The sequence below is a fragment of the Alligator mississippiensis genome, chromosome 15 (assembly GCF_030867095.1).
Source record: "Alligator mississippiensis isolate rAllMis1 chromosome 15, rAllMis1, whole genome shotgun sequence".
Classification (NCBI taxonomy): Eukaryota; Metazoa; Chordata; order Crocodylia; family Alligatoridae; genus Alligator; species Alligator mississippiensis.
In genome coordinates, this window is record NC_081838.1 from 28,620,141 (window position 1) to 28,647,485 (window position 27,345).

General features: G+C 52.4%; 1 protein-coding gene across 1 annotated transcript; it reads left to right on the plus strand.

Moving 5' to 3' along the window:
- On the plus strand, positions 1 to 27,345 carry LOC106737546 (IgGFc-binding protein). The gene is made up of 11 exons (XM_019499949.2): positions 1 to 153; positions 3,837 to 3,899; positions 5,185 to 6,411; positions 7,720 to 8,057; positions 14,567 to 15,140; positions 15,821 to 16,419; positions 19,272 to 19,839; positions 20,597 to 21,192; positions 22,226 to 22,796; positions 25,145 to 25,344; positions 26,157 to 27,345. Exons 2-11 carry the CDS (start codon positions 3,839 to 3,841, stop codon positions 26,307 to 26,309), a joined length of 4,887 nt encoding a protein of 1,628 aa, XP_019355494.1. The 5' UTR covers positions 1 to 153; positions 3,837 to 3,838; the 3' UTR covers positions 26,310 to 27,345.

Below are 27,345 nucleotides of genomic sequence, written 5' to 3' on the forward strand. Positions count from 1 at the left end.
CTGGCACAGCCTCACCTCTTATCTCCACTTCTATCAATGCAGCCATGCGTCTCTGGAAGCTGTGATGAAATCTAGCTCTGCAAGTGTCACCTGAAGCCCTCGGCTATAAAAGCCCCATTCCCATTACGCAGCCCAGCCCAGCGCTCCAAGCAGGTGAGTCCCACTCTCTCCTGTACAGCTCCAGGCCCCGAGGGCTGGGGCTAGCAGGGGTGAGTCTCCAGCGGACACCAAGCCAGGGCTATGCAGGGGGTGGGAACCAGTCAAGAATGGGCCAGTGACTATGGAGAGATGGGAGAGGGTGCATTGAGACCAGGCAGGCCCTTTTGGGGGGTCAGAGGTTAAGTTCAGGGGCCAGGAGGTCGGAATCTCATCAAGCGATCTGGGTGTGGAGCTCAGAGCTCAAGCCGGCCGAGTTCAGGGGTCAAGAGGTTGGACTTCAGTCATCAGAGATCGAGAGATCCAGGTCCAGGGTCAGAAGTGAAGAGTCCAGGGGTCAGAGATGAAGCCAGCCAAGTTCAGGGATTCAAAGGGTCAACGTTCAAGAGCCAGAGGTCAAGGGTCCAGGGATCAAAGTTCCAAGGTTTCGTGTCTAGGAGTCCAGGGATCAAGACTTCAAGGAATCTGAGTTCAAGGGGTCTAGGGGCCAAAGTTCAAGTGTCCAGGGGTCTCCATAAACTCAATAATCATGATAATGACTTTATTGCTCTTATCTTTATCCCAATGATTATACAACAGATGTTCTGCTTTTTATTCCTGGCATCATCACAATTATGATGACGTATGAAGTGATGCATTTTTATTATTGTTATTAATGTTATTTTATTTTATTAATATTATTATTGCCATTGTTGCTATTATCACCTATTATCAATGGCATGTTGTGAATGTATTATTGATATTGTTATTAGTAGTAATAGTAATAATAATAGCAAAAATAATGATAATAATAATCACAGTAATAATAATAAGTATAATAATACTTTCTTCATAATCATTATGATAATGATGGAGTCCCACCATGAATAATGACTCTTCCTGGTATGAATATGAATCCACCCTGCCTTCCGCCTGACTTCCAATGGACAGGGCGAGCCACCTCTCCCTGATGTTATTGTTTCTGAGATAATTGTTCCCCTTGTCATAAATAACAATAATTATGATAATGGTAATATCAGGAAACAGACTTATAGAGAATGAGGGTTGGAAGGGAGGGTTGCATCTAGTCCAACCCCCTGCTCCAAGCAGGACCAGCCCCAACTACATCATCCCAGCCAAGGCTTTGTCTACCTGGGTCTTTAACACCTCCAAGGATGGAGACTCCACCACCTCTTTGGGGAACCTGTTCCAGTGTTTCACCCGTCTCCTAGTGACAGTTTTTCCTAATATCCAACCTCAACTTCTCTTGCTGCAGCTGGAACCCATTGCTCCTTGTTCTGTCATCTGCCACCGCTGAGAACAGTCCAGCTCCATCCTCTTTGCAATGTCCTAGTTGGAGGCTGCTATTCAATCCCCACTCAGTCTTCTCTTCTGCAGACTCTGCAGATTCAATCAGCCCAATTCCCTCAGCCTGTCCACACAAGTCATGTCCCCCAGCCCCCTCACCATTTTTGTTGCCCTCCATTGGACTCTCTCCAATGTGTCCACATCCTTTCTGTAGTGGGGGGGCCCAACTCTGGACACAGGACTCCAGATGTGGCCAGAGTCAAATAAAAGGGAAGGATCACTTCCATCCATCTGCTGGCAACGCTCCTACCGATGCAGCCCAGGATGCCGTTAGCCTTCTTGGCAACAAGGGCACCCTGCTGGGTCCTGTTCAGCTTTTTGTCCACTGTCACCCCCAGGTCCTTTACTGCAGAGCTGCTGCTATGCTGGAGATCTCTGTTTTGCATGTAGTGAATAATAATAAGTTCATTACTTTTATTATTACTATTATTATCTTATTATTAGTAATATTATTAATGATGGGAATTATAATAGTATACTATAATGTATGGTACAGTAGAACAGCACCAATACATTGGTCCGATATGGGATTGGCACTGATATAAAGAAAATTGATTCTATCAGAAATCAGCCTGCAGTAGCAGATAATTTGGGGGATAAATGCTTGTGCATGTGTGCAGCCACAGCGCAGCCTGCAGGAAGTGAGAAGCACAGCCCAGCAGCTTGGAGAGTTACTTGCAGCCTGGCAAGTCTGCTGTGGTGAAAGGGGAGGAGGAGGGAAGGGGCATGGGGGATCAGATCAATGCCCCCTTCAGTGAGGAAGGGAGTGGGGCTGGGGCTGGGGCTGGGGCTGGGTGGAAGATGCTGCCTAGCTGGGGCAGGACAGGGCGGGCACAGGACAGAGCTATGGCTCATCCATGGAATATCTGGAGGGGGCGGCTTCTGCCGCTGCACGCCTCTCATCCAGCAGCTCATCTGGTGACTTTCACCATTGCTCCCGCTGCTCATCCAGGAAGGCACAGGGTGGGTGTGGCCCTAGATCTGAGCAAGGCAAGGGTGGGCGGGCTGCAGCTGCAGGCTGGGGCTGGGGGCAGCATTGGCACTGGGTGGAAGCACAGAGGGGCTACAGCAAAATTTGGGGTGGCTGCAGCCCCACACTGTAGTTTCCTCCTAGCACGGCCACCACCCACCCTGAGCACAATGCAACACAGCCCCCAGCCCTAGCCCACAGTTGCAGCCTGCCCTGCCTTGCTCCGCACAGATCTGGGGGCACACACCATCCCCCACCCTCCGTGCCTTCCCAGACAAGCAGTGGGAGCCACCAGATGAGCTGCCAGATGAGCGGCATGCAACGGTAGGAGCTGCCTCCTCCATGCTCCCCGCACCCCAGAGGTGTCGTGGCTCCATCCTGTGCCTGCCCCAGCTGGGCACCGCCTACCCCAGCCCCAGCCCCACTCCCTCCCGCACCACAGGGGGGGCATTGATCTGCTCCCCCCCCCCGACACCCCTTCCCTCCCCCTCCCCTTTCACCACAACACACTTACCATCTGGACTCAGCTGTATTGGAAATCAAATCGGTATCAGCCAATATGCCTCCTTAAAAATCAGCTATTGGTATCAGCCCCCAAAATGTCTATCAGTGTACCCCTACAGTATAGTATAACATAGTAAAGTATAATACAGTGTAGTGTAGTAGGATAGGATAGGTATTATTATTAAATATCATATCCTGATATAATATAATATAATATAATATAATATAATATAATATAATATAATATAATATAATATAATATAATATAATAGTGATGGGAACACTATTAATTCCTCACCTTGGGGATCCATTGTCAATGTTGCTATTCACATCAAAGTTCACAAGGAGTATTTGTGTTGGGGTAATGAATATGCAGACTGGGAATGAAGACTTGGTTGTATCAGGGCCTGTATTAATTAATCGGATGGAGAAGCTCTAATGAGCGTGATGATTATTGTCGTTCTGATTATTTGCCTATCTTGTCTCTGCTTGGAAATCTCCAGAGCTGGGGCAGAACGCAGGCTTCCAGGCTGCCAGTTCCCCCACTTTTCCCACCAGAGCCCCGTCCCCTCTTACAGCTGGGGGAGAACCCAGGTGTCGGGGCTCCCTCAACCCACCAGAACCCCCTCTCCTCTCGCAGCAGGTATCCAGGCCCCCAACCCCCACAGACCCCCCCACACCCCCACCTCTCCCCTCTCAGCTCTAGGAATGAACCCTGGTGTCCAGGCTCCCCACAAGACCCCCTTTGCAGACCCAGGAGGGAACCCAGGAGTTTGGGGTGGGCTGCCAGGGGTGTCGCCCTGTTTTCCTGGCCTGGTGGCCCCATGGTGATGCCTCTCCTTTGGCCTTTGCCTTCCAGCCATGACGAGGATGATGGGGAAGATGCTGGTGCTGCTCTCAACCATTCTGGTGCTCCTGGAAGGTAAGTAGTACACAGGGTGGGGTGTTTGAGGTGGGGGGTCTCTGCTCTCCCCATTGCAGGCTCTGAACTGGGGGCTGGGCCATGACAGCCCAGACACCTGGGCTCTCCCCAGCTCTGGGAGGGGAGAGAGGTCCAGCGTTTAAAGCAGGGGGGCCTGGGAGCCTGCTCTCCAATAGCTGGAGTGGGAAGGGGCGGGCGGTGTCTGTGTCTCCCTGTGGCTCTGCTTCCCTCTGCTGGCTGCAGTTGGGCTTCATGCATGTGTGCATGTCCGTGTTCATAGGCAGGCAAGGTTCTTTGTGTAGATGCGATATCGTTTATTAGACCACCTGAGTAGTTGGAAAAAAGTTCTTAGCAAGCTTTCAGGTGCAGTGCATGTGGGTGTGTGTCCCCTGGACACCTGAGCGGCATGTGTGTGTGTGTCTGCATGTGAGTGTGTGTCAGACGCCTGGGGTAGTGTACACATGTGTGTAAGCACACACTTCTGCAGCAGCCATAGCAGGATCTCCAGCCAGGCCTTGTGTCATCTGGCTGTCTAGAGATATGTGTGTGTGTGTGTGTGTGTGTGTGTGTGTGTGTGTGTGTGCGTGCATGCGTGTGTGCATGCACCCTGCAGCCCCCTCCCCCCAGAGCCTTTCCAGGGCCCCATCCCCTCCCTGCCCCCCCCCCAGATCTCCCACCTGGGAGCTCCCATCCAGCTGCTGGACCCCAGGCACCTGCCCCCTTCCAAGGAGTCTGGACCGTGTCCTTCCTTCCTTGGCCTCCAATCTCACCTTTCTCTGGCTGGAAGCGTGGCCGGGTTGAGGATGGCCCAGCTCCCAGGGCCACGGATGAATCTGTGCCACTGCCCCTCTGCAAAATCCACCAGTCTCTTGCCAACCTCTGGCATCTGCTTACTCCATTCCCCTCCCAGGGATGGGAGAGAACCCAGGCATCTGGGCTCCCAGTCCCAGCTCCCCCTGCCCTCACACCCCAGCCCCACTCCCCTCCAGAGAACCCAGGCATTCAAGCTCCCAGCACCCCCTGTTCTAACCCCACAGCCTCAACTCCCCTCCCAGATTCAGAAGAGAACCCAGGCATCTGGGCTCCCAGTTCCCCCTGCTCCTCCTTAGCTTCCCTCTGCTGAGACCCCTTCCACCTCCCGGCAGCCGGCAGAAGACCCATGTCAATGCTCCCACGTCTTCTGCCAGCCGCCTTCATTCCCTCAGCAGCCACCTCCTTCCCAGAATGTACTTAACTTGGTAAGAACAAATGCAGTCTTAGTCTTCCCTTCCCTCTTCCCTCTCAGGTGGCACCGAGGGCCGGCATGTGGGCCGGGACTTCATCACAGCTTTCATGCAGAACAGCGCCACGTCCAGGGAGCCCAGCTTCCAGCTCTTCATCACTGGCTTCTCCGCGGTCACAAAGGTCAGCGTGTCTGCCCCCAATGGCACCTTCCACAGCACTGTGATGGTGGAGCATGGGAAAACAGCCACGGTGCAGCTCCCAAACTTCGTGGAGATGTGGGGCACAGGGAGGTTCAACAAGACCATCCTGGTACAAGCAGACCAAGATGTGGCTGTGTTGGCCGTCAACTACAAGCTCTACACGGTGGACACCACTGTGGTGCAGCCTGTGGGGAGCCTGGGGACAGAGTACTATCTGGTGACACCTAGTGGCAAAGTTGAAGACTCCTACAAGGAGTTTGCCATCATCGCGGGTCAGGTCCCTGCCACAGTCACCATATCCCTGACCGCCCCAGTGACCTTTGAGGAGCAGGTATACAAAGCTGGCAAGAAGCTCACCCTTCAGCTCCAGCCCTTCCAAGCCGTCCAGCTCCAGAGCCGGAATGACCTATCTGGGAGCCATGTGGTGTCCTCGCAGCCCGTTGCCATCCTCAGTGGCCACAGCTGTGCCTCCCAGAACAGCCCCTGTGACCACGTGGTAGAGCAGCTCCTACCCGTCCCCAGCTGGGGAAGCTCCTTCGTGGTCCCACCGTTGTCCTTCCAGCGCCGGTATGACGTTGTCTACGTCGTCGCAGCCCAGAAGACTCGCATGAGCTACCGTTCCGGGAGGTCTTGGCGTTGGCGGGACATGGGAGCTGGGCAAGTTCAGAAGCTCGAGATCACCCGGTCCAAAGCCTTGTACATCACTTCTACCACTGGCATCCAGGTCTTATTCTTTTGCACGGGTGGCACCAGCCGGGGCATGAAGTTCGACCCCTTCCTCATCACCATCCCACCCATCTCTGACTACTGCCTCTCCTACCACCTGGACGGGCTGCAGGGCTTTGAGAACTATGCCCTTGTTGTGACCAAGAGCATGGCCAGCAAGGAGATTGCCTTAGATGGGCACCCACTGGCTGACATCAAGTGGAACGTGGTGTCTGACACAGAGTACTCATGGGCAGAGTATGGCCTGGGGGACAGAGGTGGCTCTCACACCCTGACGCACCCCAATGAGCCCTTCATGGCACTGAGCGTCGGGATCTCGTCACAGTACTCTGGCTATGGCGCGGCAGGGCTCTGCGGGTGCAGTAAGTCCCTTTAGCCTATCTAGGGGAAGTATTACCCAAATAAGGACCACCATTGGCCTGTCTAGGGGAGATACCACCCAACAACGACCAGGGTTGGCCTGTCTAGGGGAGGTTTCACGCCAATAAGAACCACTCTTGACCTGTCATGGGGAGGTGTCATCCCAACGGGGACCACCATTGTCCTGTCTAAGGGAGGTGTCACCCTAATAAGAACCACCATTGGCCTGCCTAGGGGAGGAATCATCCCAATAAGGACTGCCATTGACCTGTTTAGGGAAGATACCACCCAACAGGGATCACCGTTGGCCTGCCTAGGGGAGGTGTCACCCCAGTAAAGACCCCTAGGTGAGGAATCATCCCAATAAGGACCACCATTGACCTGTCTAGGGGAGAGACCAACCCACAGGGACCACCACTGTCCCATCTAGTGGGAGTACCAGCTCACAACAGCCACCGTTGTGCTGTCTAGGAGAGGTACCAGATCACAGCGGTCACCTTTGACCTGTCTAGTGGAAGTATCACCCCAGCAGGGATTACAATTGTCCTGTCCCCAACAGGGTCCACTGTTGACCTGTCTAGGGGAAGTACAAGTCCACAGTGACCACCGTTGTCCTCGCTAAGGGAAATACCATCCAATGGGGATCCCCATTGTCCTGTTCAGTGGAGGTACCACCCAACAGGGACCACTGTTTTCCCAACTAGCGGTGGTACCAGCTCACAACAACCACCCTTGTCCTGTCTAGCGGTGTTACTACCATCTCACAGGAACTATCTTTGTCCTATCTAATGGTGGTTTCACTCCACAACAACTGCCATTAGCAGCACACATGCCACTGTCCTGTCTAGCAAAGGTGTCACACCACCAATTTTGTGTGTAGATGAGATAACACTTCACAAGAACCACAGTTTTCCAGTCTAGCTGAGGTATCACATGACAACAACCATAATTTTCCTGTCTAGTTGAGGTGCCACCACCCCACACGTCCCTCCCCATGTCCCATCCTAAACCATTTAATCTCCTGCCCCTTCAGGGGGTCTCATGTGTGGTGTGTTTCCACCCCCTACCACCTTGCATCCATAGCTCAGCAGCACAACCGTACTCTAGGAGATGTAAGTGTCATGACATGACCATAGCACAGCCAAAATAGTCCTCCGTTACCCTGACAATAATCAGTTTCTCATTAGGAATTGCCCCTCATCCTCCTTTAAGCCGGGTGTGGGGGCTTCTCGCCACCACACCGGGCTACACATTAGGGGTTTCATGGCCACCGTCTTTGCTTAACCTGCCACCACCATGTTCTTTTATAGGCAACCCCATTTCCTGTAGCAACACCACATGCCGGAAGATGGAAACATGCCAGGCTGTGGACTGCCGCCCTGTGTGCATGCCCACCTCTGAGGCCTCCTGTCAGGCATGGGGGGCATCACAGTACCACACCTTTGATGGGCAGGATTTCAAGTTTGGCGGCACCTGCACCTACACCATCACCAAGACCTGTGGCCCAGACAAGACACTGCCAGCTTTCACTGTTGAGGCCAAGAGCAAACAATGGGGCAATACACAGTCTACCTATGTCAGCAACGTGACCATTCAGGTCTATGGGATCACCCTCTCTGTGGTCCAGGCTGAAGACGGGTTTGTGAGGGTAAGAGAGTGCTTGGTTTTTTTGATTCCCTTCTTAACAATGCCCAACATTTTATTGTAGCGGTAGAGTGTTGTTGTAGCCATGATGGTCCAGAACTGATGTAAGAAGCAAGAAGTTTGCAGGGTGATCTCTTTTATTGGCCCAACTATATACCTGGGATAAAGTCAGACAAGCTTTTATGTGGAAGACCTTCTTCCTCCAGTCTCCAATTCTATGAAACACAGAGACCTGAGGAAGGACGTCCTACATTCGAAAGCTTGTCTGACTTTATCCCAACTACTGAGTTGGTACAATAAAAAAGATGACCCTAAGAAATCCTTGCCTCTCAGAACATTTGATTGGCTCTTTGCATACAGAGCTGATGTTTTTGGAGAGTCATTCAATCTCTGGTTGTACTAGATGATCTCTTAAGGTCTCTTCCAGCTTTCCTTCTCCATGATCTGTGCTTAATGAGTGCAGGAACTCTCAACAATGATTTCAAGGTCTCTTTTCAGAATCATCAGCGCTAGTTCAGAACCCAGTCTCATGTCAGTACACAGTGATATTGTTGCATCTCTTTCTCCTCCCAAAAATGGAATTACAAGTTGTAATGTAACCCAAGTCATCCCAACGTTTTAACCAGGCCTGGCGAGCTAAAGCCAATCATTGCCAGTCGACATCGCCCACACCTTGAGTTGAGGATGATCTCTACTGCAGCTCATTGGTAGGTTTTGAGTCCAATCTTTGAGCCACTGATCCATCCACAGATGTTGCAAGTCTTTCCGCAAAGAATAGTAGGGCAAAGGCTGGGATTCTTCTCCCTTTCTTTCCTCTGCTCTCTCTTCTCTGCTTTGAGAGTGAGACGCTTTACCCTGAAACAGGGTACCACTTGGTTGAGGTTGCAGTGCCACTGGAGTTGGTTGGCAACCAGTTCCTCCCAGCTCTCGATGTCAGCATCCTTTTTAATTTTCTTGAGGTATTGGCATCTGTTTTCTCAAGGTACATCAATAACCTCAACTTCTCTGATCCAACAGGGCCTCTCTTCAGCAAAATGATGAGCTCAGTCATGAGCTGATCCAGGCTTTTGAAAAGGGGGGTGTATATAACACAGCCAGGAGCGGATTTAGGGTGCCTCCCCTTTCATTCCCACTCCATCCAGACTTTACAAGCAACTGCTGGGAGAGACAGCAGCATTTCAATTCAGGCAACGATGATGGAGTCAATTGACATCATGACTCATTGTCACCTCCTTGAATCCTGCTAATCTCTCCACTCCACAGGGGTTAACGACCCTCTCTGCTTTTTAATGGACTTGATGTTCTACTATTCAAACTCTCCTTTCTTCTGCTCTGTTGCTGTCTGTTAGCCAATCCTGGTCATGTCTGTCTTCCATTTCACAGCCCTGCAGACTGTTTTTAGCTCTAGCTAGAAAGCTTCACTCAGGTATGTTCCTATTAACTGAAGTGTGGAAATGATGGACAGTGAAGAATTAGAGGTGTGGCAAGGGCACTCAGGAAGGCTAAATTTTGTTTGACTAATCTGAATGAGATGTACATCTCACTATAATGGCCACAAAACTAATAGCACAATTTTTTTTTACTATTTTGACTATGTTTTGACTAGTTATGTCTCTTTAAATGGTGTGTATCGACTAGCAAATTACTACACATGCCAAAAAGTTATATTTGTTTCTGCTTTGACCTCAGACTGAATAATCCAGCCCTAGACCCCAAGCCGGTTTGGAAAACTTCTAGTTTCTCTTTAACTGAAGAAAAATATGGTCCATGTTTTATGCAATGAAGTTCCACACCATCCACATCACCCACCTTTGCAATATCCAAGAGCTGCCCACAAACAGCTCATACCATATTGACTCAAATCCAAGACAAGCCTAAATGTAAGACACTCTGCCCCCCCACCCCCCACCCCCAAATAACTAGATGTTATCATTGGAAAAAATTATGATTTGGTTTTAATTTTCCCTGTGTCAAATCTAATTTTTGACAGGCCGTCTTTAATTCAGCCCTTCCACTGCTGATGGGGGGCAAGCAGTAGATGGGCAGGTGGTATGGGGAGGTCAAGCAACTTGCTCCCTGCCAACTCTGCCCCCTGCCTCCCCCCTCCCCCAGCCTCTGTTTCCTTCCTCCCAGTCCAGTCTCTGCTCCTTGCTGGTAGGCTTCATCCCAGTTGTGGCCTGGGACACTGACCATGGCTCCAGCCCAGCTCTGTAGCAGCTGTGTCAGCCACTGCTATGGGTCCAAGCACTGCTATGGGTCCAAGTGCCACTGCTATGGATCCAAGCTGGGGCTGGACTCACTGCCCCAGGCTGCAATATGCATAGAGTCTGCCAGCACAGAGCAAATGTAAGGGGAGGTGGGAGAGGGACAAGCCAGGGAGCACAGGCTGCATGTGAGGAGGAAATGGGGAAAAGAGGGTGCTCTGTTACTCATAGGGGCATGGACAGTAGCAAGGCAGCCTGCAGCTGGCTGTAAACCCAATTAAGCAGTGCTGCCTGATTGGGAACAGGGCCCAGCTGATCCTTATAAGACCAGGGCCCTGAACAGCAAGGCAACAGTCTGCTGCCAGCAGCTGAAGAGGCAACACTGGCTGAGCTGCTGCTCAGTACAACCTGGAGGTAAGGGAAGGAGCTATTAGGGATGGCAGAAGGCTGGCTCCTGGTTCTGGGCATGACTAGAAACTGCACCCTGCCAGGGAAGGGTGGTCTGGTGGGGCTGTCCATGGTGGGACAGCGCCCCAGAAATGCCAGGCCAATTACCTCCCCAGTGAAAGGTGGATAAGGGTGCCCAATAACCCCAATCCCCCACATCCCTGGTGGGTAGTTTGATCAACGCAGGGGGAGCCCAGGATAACTGCAAGTACTGAGGCAGGGCCCAGGTCAGGTGGAGGGACCTGAGGCAGCACCCAGACTTGCAGTGGAGTCTGAACCTACACTATGGAGCCAGGAGTAAGGCTCCAAGGGGGTGGGGTCCTGAGCCTTGGGGAGCTGAGAGGATCTCCTGGGTGAAGGGATAAGGGTAATAGCTCAGGGAGAGCAGATGGGATGGGACTTGGAGCCCTGGTCCCATAGTGAGGGGCTCAGAGGCCTGGTGTGAGGGGCTTGGAGTCCAGGATGCTGGTTGGAGCCCAGTGTGAGGGGCATGAAGCCCAGTATGTGCACTGGAGCCCCATGTGAGGGTCTTGGAGGGCAGTGAGGGTCTTGGAGCCCAGCGAGAGGCTTGGAGCCCAGTGTGGGGGCCAGGGAGCCCTGAGTTTATTTGGGAACTTGATAACGCTGGGTGTTAGGCCACGGAACATTTGCAAGGCATGGAACATGATAAGGGAAGATCAGAGTCATGTACATAGGCCCTTGTCACCAGGGCAGGTAAAGGGCAGCCTTCTGCCTGATTAACATCCAGTAATCATTAACATCAAGGCGTGGCAGATGAGGTGGGTGGGTGGTTAGCCCTAAGACAAGTGGGTGGGTCAACATTTGATACCGGCCCCAAAACGCCTACTTGTTACAGGGGTACAGATGGCAGCCGGAAGGGGACAGGCAGCAGCTGTGGCTACTGCCCTGACAGGGCTGGATCCAAAGCCAGAGCAGCTGCCTCCCCATCCTCATACTCAATTCTAACACAAGGGGCTTCCCCACCCCCCATGAGAAAGCAAAGGGGGCAAGAGTGCCCAAAAGCCCCCCCACTCACCAAGGGCATTTGGGAATGCCTGATTGCCAAAAAGGAGGCGTACACCCACTGGAAGGGAGGAGCTATCACCAAAGAGGAGTACACCTCCACCGCTCAGGTCTGTAGTGGGGCTGTTAGGAAAGCTAAGGCAGATACAGAACTAGGGCTAGCATCAAGGATCAAAGATAACAAAAAGTCCTTTTTTAAATATATAGGGAGCATGAAGAAGGCACCAGGTAATGTGGGGCCCCTGCAGGATATGCTTGGCAATCTGGTGGTTGCACCAGAGGAGAAAGCAGACCTCTTTAACAATTTCTTTGCCTCCATTTTCTTGTGCAGGAGCCAGGACTCCCCTACCGAGATTCAGGATGGACTCAGGAGAAACTCTGCCAGGCCTAGGGTCAGGGAGGACTGAGTTAGGGAACTTCTGGAGGACTGGACGTGTTCAAATCAGCAGGTCCAGATGCTCTCCACCCCAGGGTGTTGAAGGAATTGGCAGGGGTTATCGTGGGACCCCAGCATGGCTTTATGAGCACTCATGATGCTCTGGCCAGGTGCCGAATGACTGGAAGAAGGCCAATGTGGTCCCCATCTTTAAAGAAGGGAGGAGGGAGGACCCGGGCAACTATAGGCCCTTTAGTCTTACTTCAATCCTGGGAAAACTCTTTGAGAAGATTATCAAGGAGCACATCTGTGATGGGCCAGCAGCGGGGATGATGCTCAAGGGCAACCAGCATGGTTTCATTAGGGGAAGGTCCTGTCAGACCAACCTAATTGCCTTCTACGATCAGGTCACAAAATCCCTGGACATAGGTGTCGCGGCGGATGTAGTCTTTCTGGACTTCAGGAAGGCCTCTGACACTGTCTCCCACCCCATTCTCATTGAAAAGCTAGGTGACTGCAGCATTGATGCCTACACAGTCAGATGGATTGCAAATTGGCTGAGGGGTCGTACTCAGAGAGTGGTGGTGGATGGGTCATGTTCGACCTGGAGGGAAGTGGGCAGTGGAGTCCCCCAGGGCTCGGTCCTTGAGCCCTCACTATTCAATTTCTTTATTAGCGACTTGGACAACAGGATGAAAAGCAGCCTGTTTAAATTCGCAGACAACACCAAGATTTGGGGTGAGGTGGGCATGCTAGAAGGGAAGGACAGATTACAGCAGGGTCTGGACAGGTTACAGGGGTGGGCAAATGAAAGCAGGATGGGATTCAATACTGACAAGTGCAGGGTGCTGCACTTAGTAAGTAGGAACCAGCAGCATACCTATAGGCTGGGAAACTCCCTTCTCGAAAGCACGGTGGCAGAAAGAGATCTTGGAGTCATCATTGACTCCAAGATGAACATGGGCTGACAATGCAAGGATACGGTCAGTAGGGCTAACCATACCTTGTCATGCATCCACAGATGCATCTCGAGCAGGCCCAAGGAGGTGATCCTCCCCCTCTATGCGACACTGGTCAGGCCACAGCTGGAGTACTGCGTCCAGTTCTGGGCGCCGCACTTCAGGAGGGATGTGAACAGCACAGAGAGGGTCCAGAGGAGGGCCACTCACATGATCCGGAGACAGCAGGGCAGGCCCTACGAGGAGAGGCTACGGGACCTGAACCTGTTCAGCCTTCACAAGAGAAGGCTGAGGGGGGACCTGGTGGCTGTCTATAAACTTACTAGGGGGGACCAGCAGGGTTTGGGAAAGACCTTGTTCCCCCGAGCGCCTCCCACACTAACAAGGAATAATGGCCATAGGTTGTTGGATGGTAGGTTTAGACTAGACATCAGGAGGCGCTACTTCACAGTCAGGGCAGCTAGGATCTGGAACCAACTTCCAAGGGATGTGGTGCTGGCTCCTACATGGGGTCTTTAAGAGGAGGCTTGATGTTTACCTGGCTGGAGTAATTTGAGCCCAGTTTTCTCTCCTGCCCAGGGCAGGGGGTTGGACTAGAAGATCTACAAGGTCCCTTCTGACCCTATGTCTATGAATCTATGAATCTATAACTATTGGAGTGTGCACTCAATTGCTAGATTACATATATAATGGTTTTTTTTTTAAAACCCCAACAAACTAGTTAAAAAATAGTCATAGCATCAAAGAGAAGTGGGGCTAGAAGGGACATCCAGAGGTAACATCTAGTCCAACCCCCTGCCTAAAGCAGGATCAGCCCTGTCCAAACCATCCCAGACACATCCGTTCTCTGACTTCTTAGCAGATCTATACAGTCAAACCTGACACAACCACTGCTGGGGGTGAGGACTGGGCTGTGCCAATGCTTCTTCTGCGACTTAAAGACTGAGTCAGGGTTAGACAGATTTGGGATCAGGAAGGAATTTTACACCCTGGTCAGTTTGATATGGACTTGGGGGGGGGGGGGGGGTGTTGCCTTCCTTGGTAGTGGGAGCATGGCCTCTACCTGGGATCTCTTGAGCATCTATTAACAACCGTTTCCAGCAGCCATGGTCCCCCTGCTTTCTCTATGCTAGGGTTGGGTGTGATGTCTGATGTCATGTCAGGGTTGATAGTAGCTTTACAAAGAGGTGAGATGCTGAATGTGTCTGGGAAGGTTTGGGCAGGGCTGATCCTGCCTCAGACAGGGGTTGGACTAGACGTGACCTCTGGAAGTCCCTTCCAGACCTGCTTCTCTATAAAATCATAGACTCACAGAAAATTAGGGTTGGAAAGAACCCCAGGAGGTCACATCTAGTCCAAACCCCTGCTCAAAGCAGGACCAGCCCTAACTACATCATCCCAGTCAAGGCTTTGTTGAGCCCTATGACTCTAATCATTGCGATGGAGGAGGATGGAGAGGTGGGAAAATGTCCTTGGATACTGACTCCAACTTTTTGGCCTGCAGGTGAACAACGAGAGCTTCCCCCTCCCTGTCACCCTTCATGGAGGCAAGGTGTGGGCGTACGAGAATGGGGCCTCCGTGGTCATTGTGACTGACTTCTCCCTAAGGGTCTACTATGACTGGGATGGCATCTTGGTTGTCAACATCTCCAGCAGCTTTGCTGAGAGCCTGTGTGGCCTGTGTGGGAACTACAATGGGAACCCCAAGGATGACTTCACCACCCTGGCTGGCACCCTAGTTGTAAGCCCCAGTGAGTTCGGGAAGAGCTGGAAAGTACCAGACGGAGACCTCTTTTGCTGGGATGAATGCCAGGGGGACTGTCAGTTGTGCCCCCCAGACCTGGCCAGTAAATACAGGGCTGAATCCTTCTGCGGCTGGCTCACTAAAGGGATAGACAGTCCTTTCAGTCAGTGTCAGCCCGTCATTGACCCGCAGCCCTACGTGGATGCCTGTGTCATCAGCATGTGCCAGCAAAACGGTCACCAGGAAGCACTGTGCCAGGCACTAAAGAACTACACTGATGCCTGCCGAAGACAGGGGATCCCAGCCGCTGACTGGCGGACACCCACAGCCTGCCGTGAGTCTGTTGGGCATGGGGAGAGGTGTGAGATAGTCCTGGGGTATGGAAGGGATGGGGAGATGGGAAACATGGTATGCATGGAAGAACGTAGGATCATAGGGATGGAATGGATGCCACCTAGTTGAGATGAACCAATGGAGACGACATCTGGGGTGGTGGAATCTTCTCCCATGGGGACCATATTGTTAGGGATGCATCCAACTAGCTCAGGAGGAGACTGGTGAAATGGTCTTCCCGTGAATAGGATGGGAGCTTTAGGGGTGTCAAGATAGGCAGACAGGAGCAGCAGCTAGGGACTTTTAGGTCCCCAAATCAGGTTTAAAAAAAAATCCTCCACCTCCCCTCAGCATCTTCCCCCTTCCTTTCCATGCTCACTGTCACCTTTACATTCCCCCTTCCACTTCCTGCCATGGATGCCCCAAAATTGCTACTTGCCCTGTTTCAGCTGGGGTGTGCAGGGAGCCAGGCTCAGCTGGGGACAGCAGCAGCACACGGTTGGGGAAGGCGGGGAATCTTAACTGCTTTGGGGAAGTCCCCAGATGCTGTTCCCATAGCATAGTACAGAAGGTATGGGGAGTCCACTGCTGGATCACCCCTAGGTGGGTTGGACCAGGAGATGCCCTGGTGGATTGGGGCACTCTCCCCTCCTGACGCCCAGTGTCCCATCCCTCCCACAGCCCTGGCCTGCCCCGAAGACAGGCAATACAAGTTCTGTAGTTCCGCCTGCCCCGCAACATGTGACAACCTGCTGGCCCCAAAGAACTGCTCCCTGCCCTGCATGGAGACCTGCGAGTGTCGGGAGGGCTTTGTGCTGGATGCTGGGAAGTGCGTGCCCAGGGGCCCCTGTGGCTGTGAGTTTGAGGGGCGCATCTATGCCCCTGGGGAGAAGTTCTGGGGGGACCGAAACTGCAGCAGGTGGTGCCTCTGCAACCCCCAAACTGGGCAGGCCGACTGCCAGGAGGTGAGCTGCAAAACTGGAGAGGAGTGCCGGGTGGAGAAGGGAATCCAAGGATGCTATCCCGCCAACTACACCACCTGCACGTCCATTGGGGACCCACACTACATCACCTTTGACGGGCAGAGGTTCGACTTCCAGGGCAGCTGTCTGTATCAGCTTGCTGGGCTGTGCAAGAATCCCAGAGACCTGGTGGACTTCCAAGTCTTGGTCCAGAATGACAACCGAGGCCTCAAGACTGTGTCCTTCACCAGAGTGGTGGAGGTCAGAGTCCACGGGGTCAACATCACCATCAGCCGGGAGCATCCAGGACGGGTCTTGGTGAGTTCAACCATTGCTCTGTTCTTGGTCATTGTCTCATTGCATGTCTCAGAGTTGTTTCTCCCTGGTTTTGGCCATCACAACATCTCCTTCCTTCTTTACTTCCTCCTTCCTGCCCACATCCAGCACCCCGGGAGGCCTTTCAAAAACAAAGTGTGTATTCGTTGGGTGTCACAGAGTTTCTTCCTGGTTTTAGCCATCACCCTATCTGCTTAGTTTCATAGGTGTAGAGTCAGAAGGGACCTTGTAGATCTTCTAGTCTGATCCCCTCCCCTGGGCAGGAGAGAACTGGGCTCAAATGACCCCAGCCAGGTAAATGTTGATCCTCCTCTTAAAGACCCCCAAGGTAGGAGACATCACCCACCACTTCCCTTGGAAGTTGGTTCCAGATCCTAGCTGCCCTGACTGTAAAAGTAGTGCCTTCTAATGTCTAGTCTAAGCCTACTCTCTAGCAACTTATGGCCATTATTCCTTGTTACTCCAGGAGGCTCTTGGGGGAACAAGGTCTCTCCCAAACCTCGCTGGTCCCCCCTAATAAGTTTATAGACAGCCACCAGGTCCCTCTCAGCCTTCTCTTGTGAAAGCCAAACAGGTTCAGGTCCCTTAGCCTCTCCCCATAGGGTCATGCAATCATCTTCCTTCTTCACTTGTCAGCATGTCCTTTCTTCCTTTGACCTGTATCTAGAGCAGGGCTGAAAGGGATAAGAGGAAGGATTTTCCAACCAAAAGAGGCTAAAGTTTTTCTACAGCAGCAGGACATTGGCTACTGTGGTCCACCTGCTTTACCTGGGGCAGGTTTGGGTGTGAGGCCTAGGGTTATGTCAGGGTTGATGATAGTTTTGCAAAGAGGCTGGATGTTGGATGTGTCTGGGATGGGTTGGATGGGGAGGTCCTGCCTCAGGCAGAAAGTTGGACTAGATGTGACCTCTGGACATCCCTTCCAGCCCTTCTTCTCTACGACTCTTGACTATGACTCCATGACCTTCGGAGGTCCCTTCCATCCCTACTTCTCTATGACTATGACTCTGTGACCTCTGAAGATTCCTACCAGCCCTTCATCTCTATGACTCTATGACCTCTGGAGGTCCCTTCTAGCCCTACATCTCTATGACCTCTGGAGGTCTCATCCAGCCCTACTTCTGTATAACTAAGATCCTATGATCCCTCAAGGTCCCTTCTAGCCCTACTATGACTCTATGACTATAACTCTATGATCTCTGGAGGTGCCTTCCAGCCCTCCTTCTCCATGATTATGACTCTGTGACCTCTGGAGGTCCCTCCCAGACCTTCTTCTTTATGACTCCATGACTATGACTCTATGAGCTCTGGAGGTCCTTTCTAGCCCTACTTCTCTATGACTTGTGGAGGTCCCATCCAGCCCTGCTTCTCAATAACTAAGACCCTATGATCCCTGAAGGTCCCTTCTAGCCTTACTTCTCTGTGACTCTATGACTATGACTCTATGACCTCTGGAGGTACCTTCTATTGCTATATCTCTATGACTCTACAACCTCTGGAGGCCCTTTCTAGCCCTACTTCTCTATGACCTCTGGAGGTCCCATCCAGCCCTGCTTCTCTGTGACTAAGACTCTATGATCCATGAAGGTCTCTTCAGATTTATAAAACAATAGAAAATATTTATAGTGGATTTATAAGACAAAAAAAAATTATCAACCCAACTTATATTTTGATTTATAAGACAAAAGAAAGCCAATTTTAATTTGGATTTATAAGACAAAACAATTTATCAAACCAATTTATATTGGGATTTATAAAACCAAAAAACCCCAATTTCTATTCAGATTTATAAAACAAATTCATATTCAGAGTTATAAACCAAAAGAAAACAATTTCTACTTGATTTATATGATTTATCAAGCAAGTTTACATTTGGATTTATAAGACAAAATAATTTATTTATATTTGGAGTTATAAAACAAAAGAAAACCAATTTATATTCAGATTTATATTAAAAAAAATACAAAACTTTTACCAGGGTGTAAAAGTAAAGGAAACCCATTTATCTTCAGATTTATAAAACAAATTTATATTGGATTTATAAAACCAAAAAAAAATTTATAGTCAGATTTATAGAACAAAAGAATTATAAAAGAAGTGTATATTCAAAATTGTAAGCAGAACAAAACCAATTTCTATTTGGATTTATAAAACCAAATAATTTTTATTAAACAATTTTTATTCAGATTTATAAAACAAAAGAAAACCAATTGATCTTTGGATTTATAAGGCAAAACAATTTATCAAACCAATTTATATTTGGATTTATAAAACAAAAGAAAACCAATTTTTATTTGGATTTAAAAATCAAAATATTGTATAGAACAAATTTATATTCAGATTTAGAAAACGAACAATTCCAAAAACAAAATCTCACCTTCTTGAGTATCTTCACGGGCCTCCGATACTTTACTGCCCGTCATTTCTACACCTGATTTAATTGGCCCGCACGTGAGTGAAGTTTTTAGCTAGAGCTACAAACAGGCTGTAGGGTGTGATCTAAAAGAGAAATGTCACCAGGAGCAGCTGACAGGCAGCAACATTGCAGAAGAAAGGTGAGCTTGATTGGTGGAGCATCAAACCCATTAAAAAGGAGAGGGTTGGTAACACCTGAGGGGTGAAGAGCTTAGCAAGAATGGGGATGATGAGCTGTGAAGTCAAGTGATTCTCAGCCCTGCCTGAATAGAAATGCTGTGGCTTCTCCCACCCACTGGCTTGAAAGTCTGTGTGGAGCAGGGATTGGTGGGTGCCACCCCTCACCCCGCCCCGATTCCACACCAGCAGTGGCTGCATTTTATTGCTGATGCCCACCGCCAATCTCTGACCCCTCCTAGGTGAATGGCTTGCTGACCCACCTGCCCTACAGCACCGCTGGGAGCCAAGTGGCCGCTTTCAGGAGGGGCCAAGAGGCTGCAGTCCACACTGACTTCGGCCTCACTGTTGCCTTCGACTGGCAGAGCCGAGTAGTGGTCACCCTGCCCAGCACCTATGCAGGCACTGTGTGTGGCCTCTGCGGGAACTTCAATGGGGACGGGAGCGATGACCTGCTCATGAAGGATGGCAGGGCAGCCCCAAGCCCCACGGCCTTTGGACGGAGCTGGAGGGCGGAGGCGACGCCAGGGTGCGCTGAGCCCGATGCACCACGATGCTCCCACTTCTTAGCCATTGAAAGGAAGCAGAGACGGTCGGTCACGGAGTGTGGGATGATTCGCAACCCGGCTGGGCCCTTCCGCGCCTGTCACGGCACGGTGGACCCCCAGGGCTACTTCCAGGACTGTGTGTATGACTACTGCTTCTACCGGGGGCACCAAGGCATCGTGTGCCAGCTTGTGGCTGCCTACGCCACCGCATGCCAGGCTGCCGGGGTGGCTGTGGAGACCTGGAGGTCCAAGACCTTCTGCAGTGAGTGTTTCAAATCAGGTCTCTCCTAATAGGATCAGAGTATCCCCACAAAGGGGAAAAGAGTTGATGTCATGTTCAGTCCAGCTTGGCGTCCCTGGGTGAGCTGGGGTCAAAAGATTTTGAGTCAAGAGGGGCCAGGAGCCTGGATGCCTGGGTTCTCTCCCCAGCTCTGGGAATTCAGTGGGGTCAGGGGTGTTAGGGCAGCGGGGGTCTGGAAGTCTGGACGCCTGGATTCTCTTTCCACATCTGGGGATGACATCAAATGGGGTAGAGCGTGGGAACCCAGACACCTGGGTTCTCTCCCCAGCTCTGGGAGCACGGAGTGAGTGCTCATGGGTTACAGCAGAGGGGCTAGGAAACAGGACCGCTGGGTTCTATTTCCATCCCTGCCCTATGCTCCCCCACCTATCTGCTGCTCTACTTTCTGCTCCTTGCCCTGTGCTCCCAGCCCCACCTGCAGTTGGGCTTTTCACTCTCTGCCCCACCCACTGCTCTTCTTTCTGCCCCCTGCTCTATACTCCCTGACCCATCTGTTGCTCTGCTTTCTACGCCCTGTCCATCTGCTGCTCTGCTTTCTGCTCCTGCCTCATTGGCTGCTCTGCTTTCTACTCCCAACCCTGTACTCTTGTCTCTGTTTGATGCCCTTCTATCTGTTCCCTGCCCACCACTTCAGGCCCAATCTGCTACTCTGCTTTTTGCTCCATGCCGCATCAGCTGCTCTACTACTCCTCATGTCCCCTCTTGCCTTCCCCCACAGACCTCCCCTGCCCCCGTGACACCCACTACGAGTTGTGCGGCCCCGGCTGCCCGGCCACCTGTCATAAGCCCTCCTCTCCGGCCACGTGTGATGCACCATGTGCCGAAGGTTGCTTCTGTGATGCTGGCTACGTCCTGAGTGGGGACCGGTGTGTGCCAGCTGGGGAGTGCGGCTGTGTCCACCAGGACCATTACTACAACCAAGGGGAGATCTTCTACACCGATGCCTCCTGCCACGAGAGATGTCAGTGCCAAGCCAACAGGACAGTAATGTGCCAGCCAGCCACATGTGGAGCCAGTGAGGAGTGCCGCGTGGAGCGGGGCATGCTGGGCTGCCACCCCACACACCAAGGCAGCTGCGTGGTCACAGGTAGCTCCCACTACATCTCCTTTGATGGCCGGGCCTACGATCTCCAGGGCTCCTGCACCTACATCCTGGCCCAAGACTGTGGTGGGGACCAGGGGCCAGGGAACTTCTCGGTGGTGGTGGAGACCAGCAGGCCCAGGGAGGGCAGCGCAGCCCTGGCCAAGGCAGTGGTGGTCTCAGCCTGCGGCCACACCGTGGCCCTGGAGAGAGGCATGCCTTGGAACGTCACGGTGAGTCTTCCCAGCACGAGCCTAGGTTTTGCTGGTGGTGAGTCCTGGGCCCAGGCCATGGCTCTCAACCTTCTTAGAGGCCAGATCTCCCTTGTTAGAGTCCATCACCCCTCATTAGAATCCAGGGCCTCCTCGTTAAAATCTAGACTTCTTTTTAGGCTCCAGGGACTCCCCCACCCCCACCCACTCCCAGCCCATTAGACTCCATAACCCTTTCCTGGACTCCAGGTCCCAACTTGTTAGACTCCAGGTACTCCCTCATTAAATGCCAGATGTCCCTTGTTAGGCCCCATCCTCCCTTGTTAGACTCCAGAGGTACTCATTAGAGTCCAGACTTCCCTCATTAGACTCCAGGTGCACTTATTAGATGACACTTCCACTCCTTCCCCACCACCCCACTTGTTGGACTTCAGGCTTCCCTGTGTCCCCTTGTTGTCCCACTGGGCTTGGGTTGTGAAACAGCAGATCCACTGGGCTTGTATGTGTCCCAGTTGCCCAGGGGTGTGTGTGTGTGTGTGTGTGTGTGTGTGTGTGTTGCATGAGACAGGGACACCTGGGTTCTGCATGTGTGTGTCTGTGTCTGACATGGATGACTGGAGTGTGAGTGTGTGTTTGTGTGTGTGTGTGTGTGTGTGTGTGTGTGTGTGGGAGTCAAATCCTGGGTTGGGTGTATGCATGTACACACATGTGTTTGTGTCCTGGATGCCTGGGTTCTGTGCATGTGTGCATGCATGCGCATGTCCCAGATGCCTGGGTTGTATGTGTGTGTACCTGTTTACATGTGCATCCTGGATGCCGGTTGGGGGGGGGGGGGAGGGGGGGTTGTATGTGTCTCAGATGTCTGGGTTCTGTGTGTGTGTGTGTGCATGTGTGCGCGCACACTCATCCCAGACACCTGAGTTGTGAGTGTGTGGGCGTGTGTAGGTGCGCACATCTGTCCCAGATTCTGGGGGGGGGAGGGAGAGAGAAAGAGAGAGCAGGTCCCAGCTAACGATTTCTGCACAGCTGATGAACTTCTCTCCCATTTCCCCAGGTGGACAGAGAACTCTACACCCTGCCCCTGTCTCTGGATGATGGGAAACTTTGGGCCAACCAGGAAGGGAACAACATCATCATCCAGGCTGCCTCTGGCCTCCAAGTCCTCTACGACACCTCCTCCTATGTCCTGGTGACTGTCCCCAGCACCTACCAGGGCCGCTTGTGTGGCTTGTGTGGCAATTACAACGGGGACGAGAGCGATGACTTCCTGCTGCCCACTGGGAAGGGCACCCAGAACGTGGATGAATTTGGGGCCTCCTGGAAGGTTCCAACAGATGGTGTCACGTGCTCCGACAGCTGTGGAGACCAATGCCCCATCTGCGATGAAACCAAAATGGCACCCTACCTGGCCGAGACCTCCTGTGGACTCATCCCAGCCACATCTGGCCCCTTTGCCAGCTGCCACTCGCTGGTCAATCCCAACCACTACTTCAACCACTGCGTCCACGACATGTGTGTGGCCAGCGGGACCCAGGAGACCCTCTGCCAGAACCTCCAAGCCTATGCAGCTGCCTGCCAGGTGGTCGGAGCCCAGATCAGAGCCTGGAGATCCTCCACGTTCTGCCGTAAGTTTTCAGAGATGCCTACAGCCATCGCTTTTCAGTCAGTGGCTTCCTTTGCATAGACTCAGAGAAGAGCCAGGCTGGAAGGGACCTCCAAAGGTCATGTCCCTGCTCCAGGCATGATTGGCTCCATCAAAACCATCAATCCCATTGCCTCAGAAGTCCTCGAACCTGCCCCAGGTGAAGCGAGGGGACCAGGGCTGGCAGTATCCAGCTGCTAGGGGTGAGGCGGGGGTGGGCATTCAATACCAAGCAGAAGCCATGCCTCCTGCTACAAAGGCAAAGTTCCCCCAGTCCATACCAGTCTGAATCAGAACCTCCTGGACCTCAGTGCAGGAGGATGCTAGGGAGAGGAACGGATCAGACCCAGCTCACTCTCCCCTCCAGCCTCCACTCCCTGCCACCACATGACACAGGCCTATTTGTCATCATCCGGGGCGTGGGCCCAGGCTCACCAAGTAACCAGATGAGGAGGCTACAAAAAAGGATGGCAATTGATTACTGGGGACAAATCATAAAAAAAAAAAAGGCACAGGAGTAGAGGTCAGAGGTTCAGAAACAAGGGGCATGCTGCGTCTACACATGCACTTTAATGTACATTAGTCTATTTTAATGCTCATTAAAGTATCACTAAAAAAACCACCATGCTATTTAGTTAACATGCATTAAAATAAGCTAAAGTGCATTAAGTGTCACTTAAAAACCATGGGCATTTTTTTTACACGTGCTGTAGGACACGGCACTGGGCACTTTAATTAGCAAGCTGTGCTAATTAAAAGTGTCCACATGTCAGGCATATCACATTCCTGGGCTGAAAAAATGGTGGTGGTGCACTTTGAACTAAAGCTCATCGTACATGTTTTATTTCAAAGTGCCCTACCGCTGTTTTGTCTGCACGGAGACGTGCGGTGACACTGATACAAGTGATGTGGGAGTCTGCTCTGACACACTGGAATTGTACTTCCCGCATGTATATAGGAGCCCCATGCTCTTTAGTTAATGCATATTAAGACAGGCTGATGTACATTAACACAATGGAAATACTAGATTTAATGTGTATTAACTAGAGTGAATTAAAACACATGTAGACATGAAGAGTGCCAAGGGGTGGACACCGAGCAGAGCACACCAGACAGCACACACTGGCTCCTGAATGAGTCCATGGAGCCAGTGGGCACTGCCCAGTGATGCTGTCCCCGGAGACGGGTATGAAGTAAGGTAAAGGAAGGTGTCCCTATAGTCCCCAAGGACACTCCTGGCCAGGGCCTCCTTTCTCATATATAGCCAAGCTGGCCAGGGCCAGGAGGAGGTTGACCAGGAAGTCCTGGGCCTTGATGGGGCCACAGATGGGAAGCGCATAAATGAAGAAGTGAGGGGAATAGTGCAGGTTCTGGGGGAGGCAGTGCAGGGGCTGCCAGGTAGGTGTGTGCCAGTGTCCCCGTCTGCTCACAAAAGGGGCAGGTGTCGGGGACATCTGTGAACTGCTCCAGATACACACCCGTGGCGATGGCTCTGTGGAGGAGCTGCTAGCTGAGGTCCCTGGGGGCTCGTGGGATCAGGGTGGAGTACAGACTTGTCTACCTGGGACCCTCACCTGCGGTGTCCCACTGCTTCCACGTGACACAGGAGACCAGGGCATGATGGACCTAGGGTCCCATCCAAGACAGGGCCACTCTTCTGTTCTGATGTGGGAGGTAGATCAGAGCCCGGAGGGTCCTAAAAGAGAGGAGCAGGGACTGGGGTCAGACAGGAGCAAGGCAGAGGGCCAAGGAGCACTAGGTTAATGTGCATTCAGACAAGCTAATGTGCATTTACACAATGGAGGATGCATGTGCACGTGTACTTTAATGCGCATTAGCCTATTTTAATGTGTGTTAAAACATCACCAAAAAACTCATGCTCTTTACCTAATGCACATTAAGATAGGCTTAATGTGCGCATTAAGATAGGCTAGCCCAGTTTTCTAGTACCTCACAATGGAGGTACTAGACTTAATGTGCATTACGTAAGTGCATTAATTGAATGTATAGATGCACCCAGAGATACTAGATTTAATATGCATTAACTAAAGCACATGTAGACACCAAGGAAGTGGGAGAGGTTTGAGAGCCCTCCTATCAGGGGCTCAATAGTTCCCCCGGGGTCACCCAGTTACTTGTGAAGCTCCTCAAAGGAGCCACCAGGTCTGAGCAGGGCTGAGGTCCCAGCCACCTTGGGTTCAAATCAAGGTCCCAACAAGGCTGCCCCAATGTCAGCTGACCTCCTTGCACCCCCTGGATCTGCTGGCGCTTCCCACTCCACCCCCAGCTGTGTGCAGTGGTCACACGCCTCTGCTTGTCTTCCCTCTCCAGCCCTCCTCTGTCCAGAGTGGAGCCACTACGAGCCCTGCACCCACTCCTGCGCTTTCACCTGTGCCAGCCTGGCTCACCCAGTCCAGTGCACGCAGAGATGCTATGAAGGGTGTCAATGTGACGATGGCTTCCTCTTTGACGGGGACAAATGCGTCTTCCCAGAGACCTGCGGGTGCTTTCACGACAGGAGATATATCCGGGTAGGCGCACCAGCTATCCCACAGTGCCCTAGGCTTTGCGCACCCCCTCTGCCTGCCCCACAGCTTCATCATTAGAGTCCAATCCAGGAGAGACAATTAGAGGGTGGCTGGTTCCTAGAAGGGCTCCTCTTATGAAGGAGTGGGGCTAGAGGGGACCTCCGGTCATCCATGCCCTGCCAGAGACAGGATCCATCCTGTCCAAACCATCCCATCCAGATCTATAGTCTAACCCAGAGCCCTGGATTGGGGCCCTGGACTCCTGGGTTCCAACCCAGGTCTAGGGGATTTGGGGCCTAGACTCCTGGTTCTACCCCAGGTCTAGGGGATTGTGGGAGCCCGGATGCCTGGGTTCTGTCCCAGGTCTAGGGGATTGTGGGACCCCGGATGCCTGGGGTCCATCCCAGATGTAGGGGATTCAGAGCCCAGATGCCTGGGTTCTATCACAGCTCTAAGGGACTGGGGGCCGAGACACCTGGGTTGTATTGCAGGTCTAGGGGATTGGGGCCCCAGATGCCTGATTCTTGCCCAGGTATAGGGGATTGGGAACCTGGATGCCTGGTTTCCATCCCAGGTCTAGGGGATTGGGAGCCCACATCCCTGGGTTCCTTCCCAGGTCTAGGGGATTGGGGGCCCAAACTCCTGGGTTCTATCCAGGAGGGGATCCAGGAGGGGATTGGGGCCTGGGGGTCAGAGCAGGATGGGCCGGGAGCCTGGACACCTGGGTTCTTTCAGCCACAGTCTGAACGGACCCCAGGACCTGGGTCTCAGCCCTGGCATGACTGACACTGCCCCCCTCCACTTTCTTCCCCCAGTCCCAGGCAGCTGTGATGACCCCCAACTGCACCCAGCGCTGCACCTGCCACCTCCGCAGCGTCCTCCTCTGCGAGAGCAGTGCCTGCAATGCCAGGCAAAGCTGCACGCTCAGCGCCAGGACCTGGGGCTGCGCCAGCCAGGACGGACTGTGAGCACCGGGGCCGACCCCCCACCCCTGCCACGGGACCAGCCGGGATGCCTGCCTCCCCCCCACATGCTTGCCTCAGGGGCCAGATCCAGGATACTACCAGTGCCACCCAGCAGGGGGCTTTCCTGTGCTTGGAGAACTGGGGGCAGCCACAAGGTGGTGCCATTGTCTTAGTTGTGCCCCCCGCCCCCAAAAGCAATGGGGTTTGGGAGGGTAGATCAGTGGTTCACAACCCTTTCAGACCCCATACACCCTTGCTAGACTCCAGGTACCCCTTTGTTAGACTCCATACCCCCTTGTTAGACTCTGGTCTCCCTCGTTAGACTCCAGATATCCCCTCATTAGACTCCCAGGGCCCCTCATTAGGGGGCTCCTCTCATTAGAATCCTCCCAACTCCCACATTAGACTCTGTACCCCCTTGTTAGACTCCAGACTTCCTCATTAGACCGCAAGCCCCTCCCTCATCAGACTCCAGACCCCCTCATTAGACTCCAGGCCCTCTTGTTAGATTTCAGGTTCCCACGCATTAGAAGCTGGATCCCCTGAGTAGATTCCAGACCCCCTCATTGGACCCTGTACCCCCTCATTATACTCCAGACCCCCTCATTAGACTCCAGGTCCCCCATGTTAGATTTCAGACTCCCTCATTAGTCTCCAAACCCCCTCATTAGACTCCACACCCCTCTGTTAGATTCCAGATCTCACCTCATTAGACTCTGGACCCCCTCATTAGACTCCAGACTCTCTTAGACATGTCCTGGTCCAACCAATCCCCCCAGCCACCCTGTCACCCACCTCCAGGGCCCGTTGCCTCAGGAAGTTGGTCCCAGGAAAAACAAAGAGACAGAGACCACGGTTGTTACTGTATTTTCTGCATTACAACATGTACCCCTCCCCCCACCCCCAAAAAAGCAGACATGTCATACATGAGACATACGGTAAGCAGCTAGACCCCCAGCCCCAGACTCAGCCCCGCACCCTGGATCCAGCCTCGATTACCTGTGAACTGCCAAATGCAGCTAATAAACACCCAGGTGAA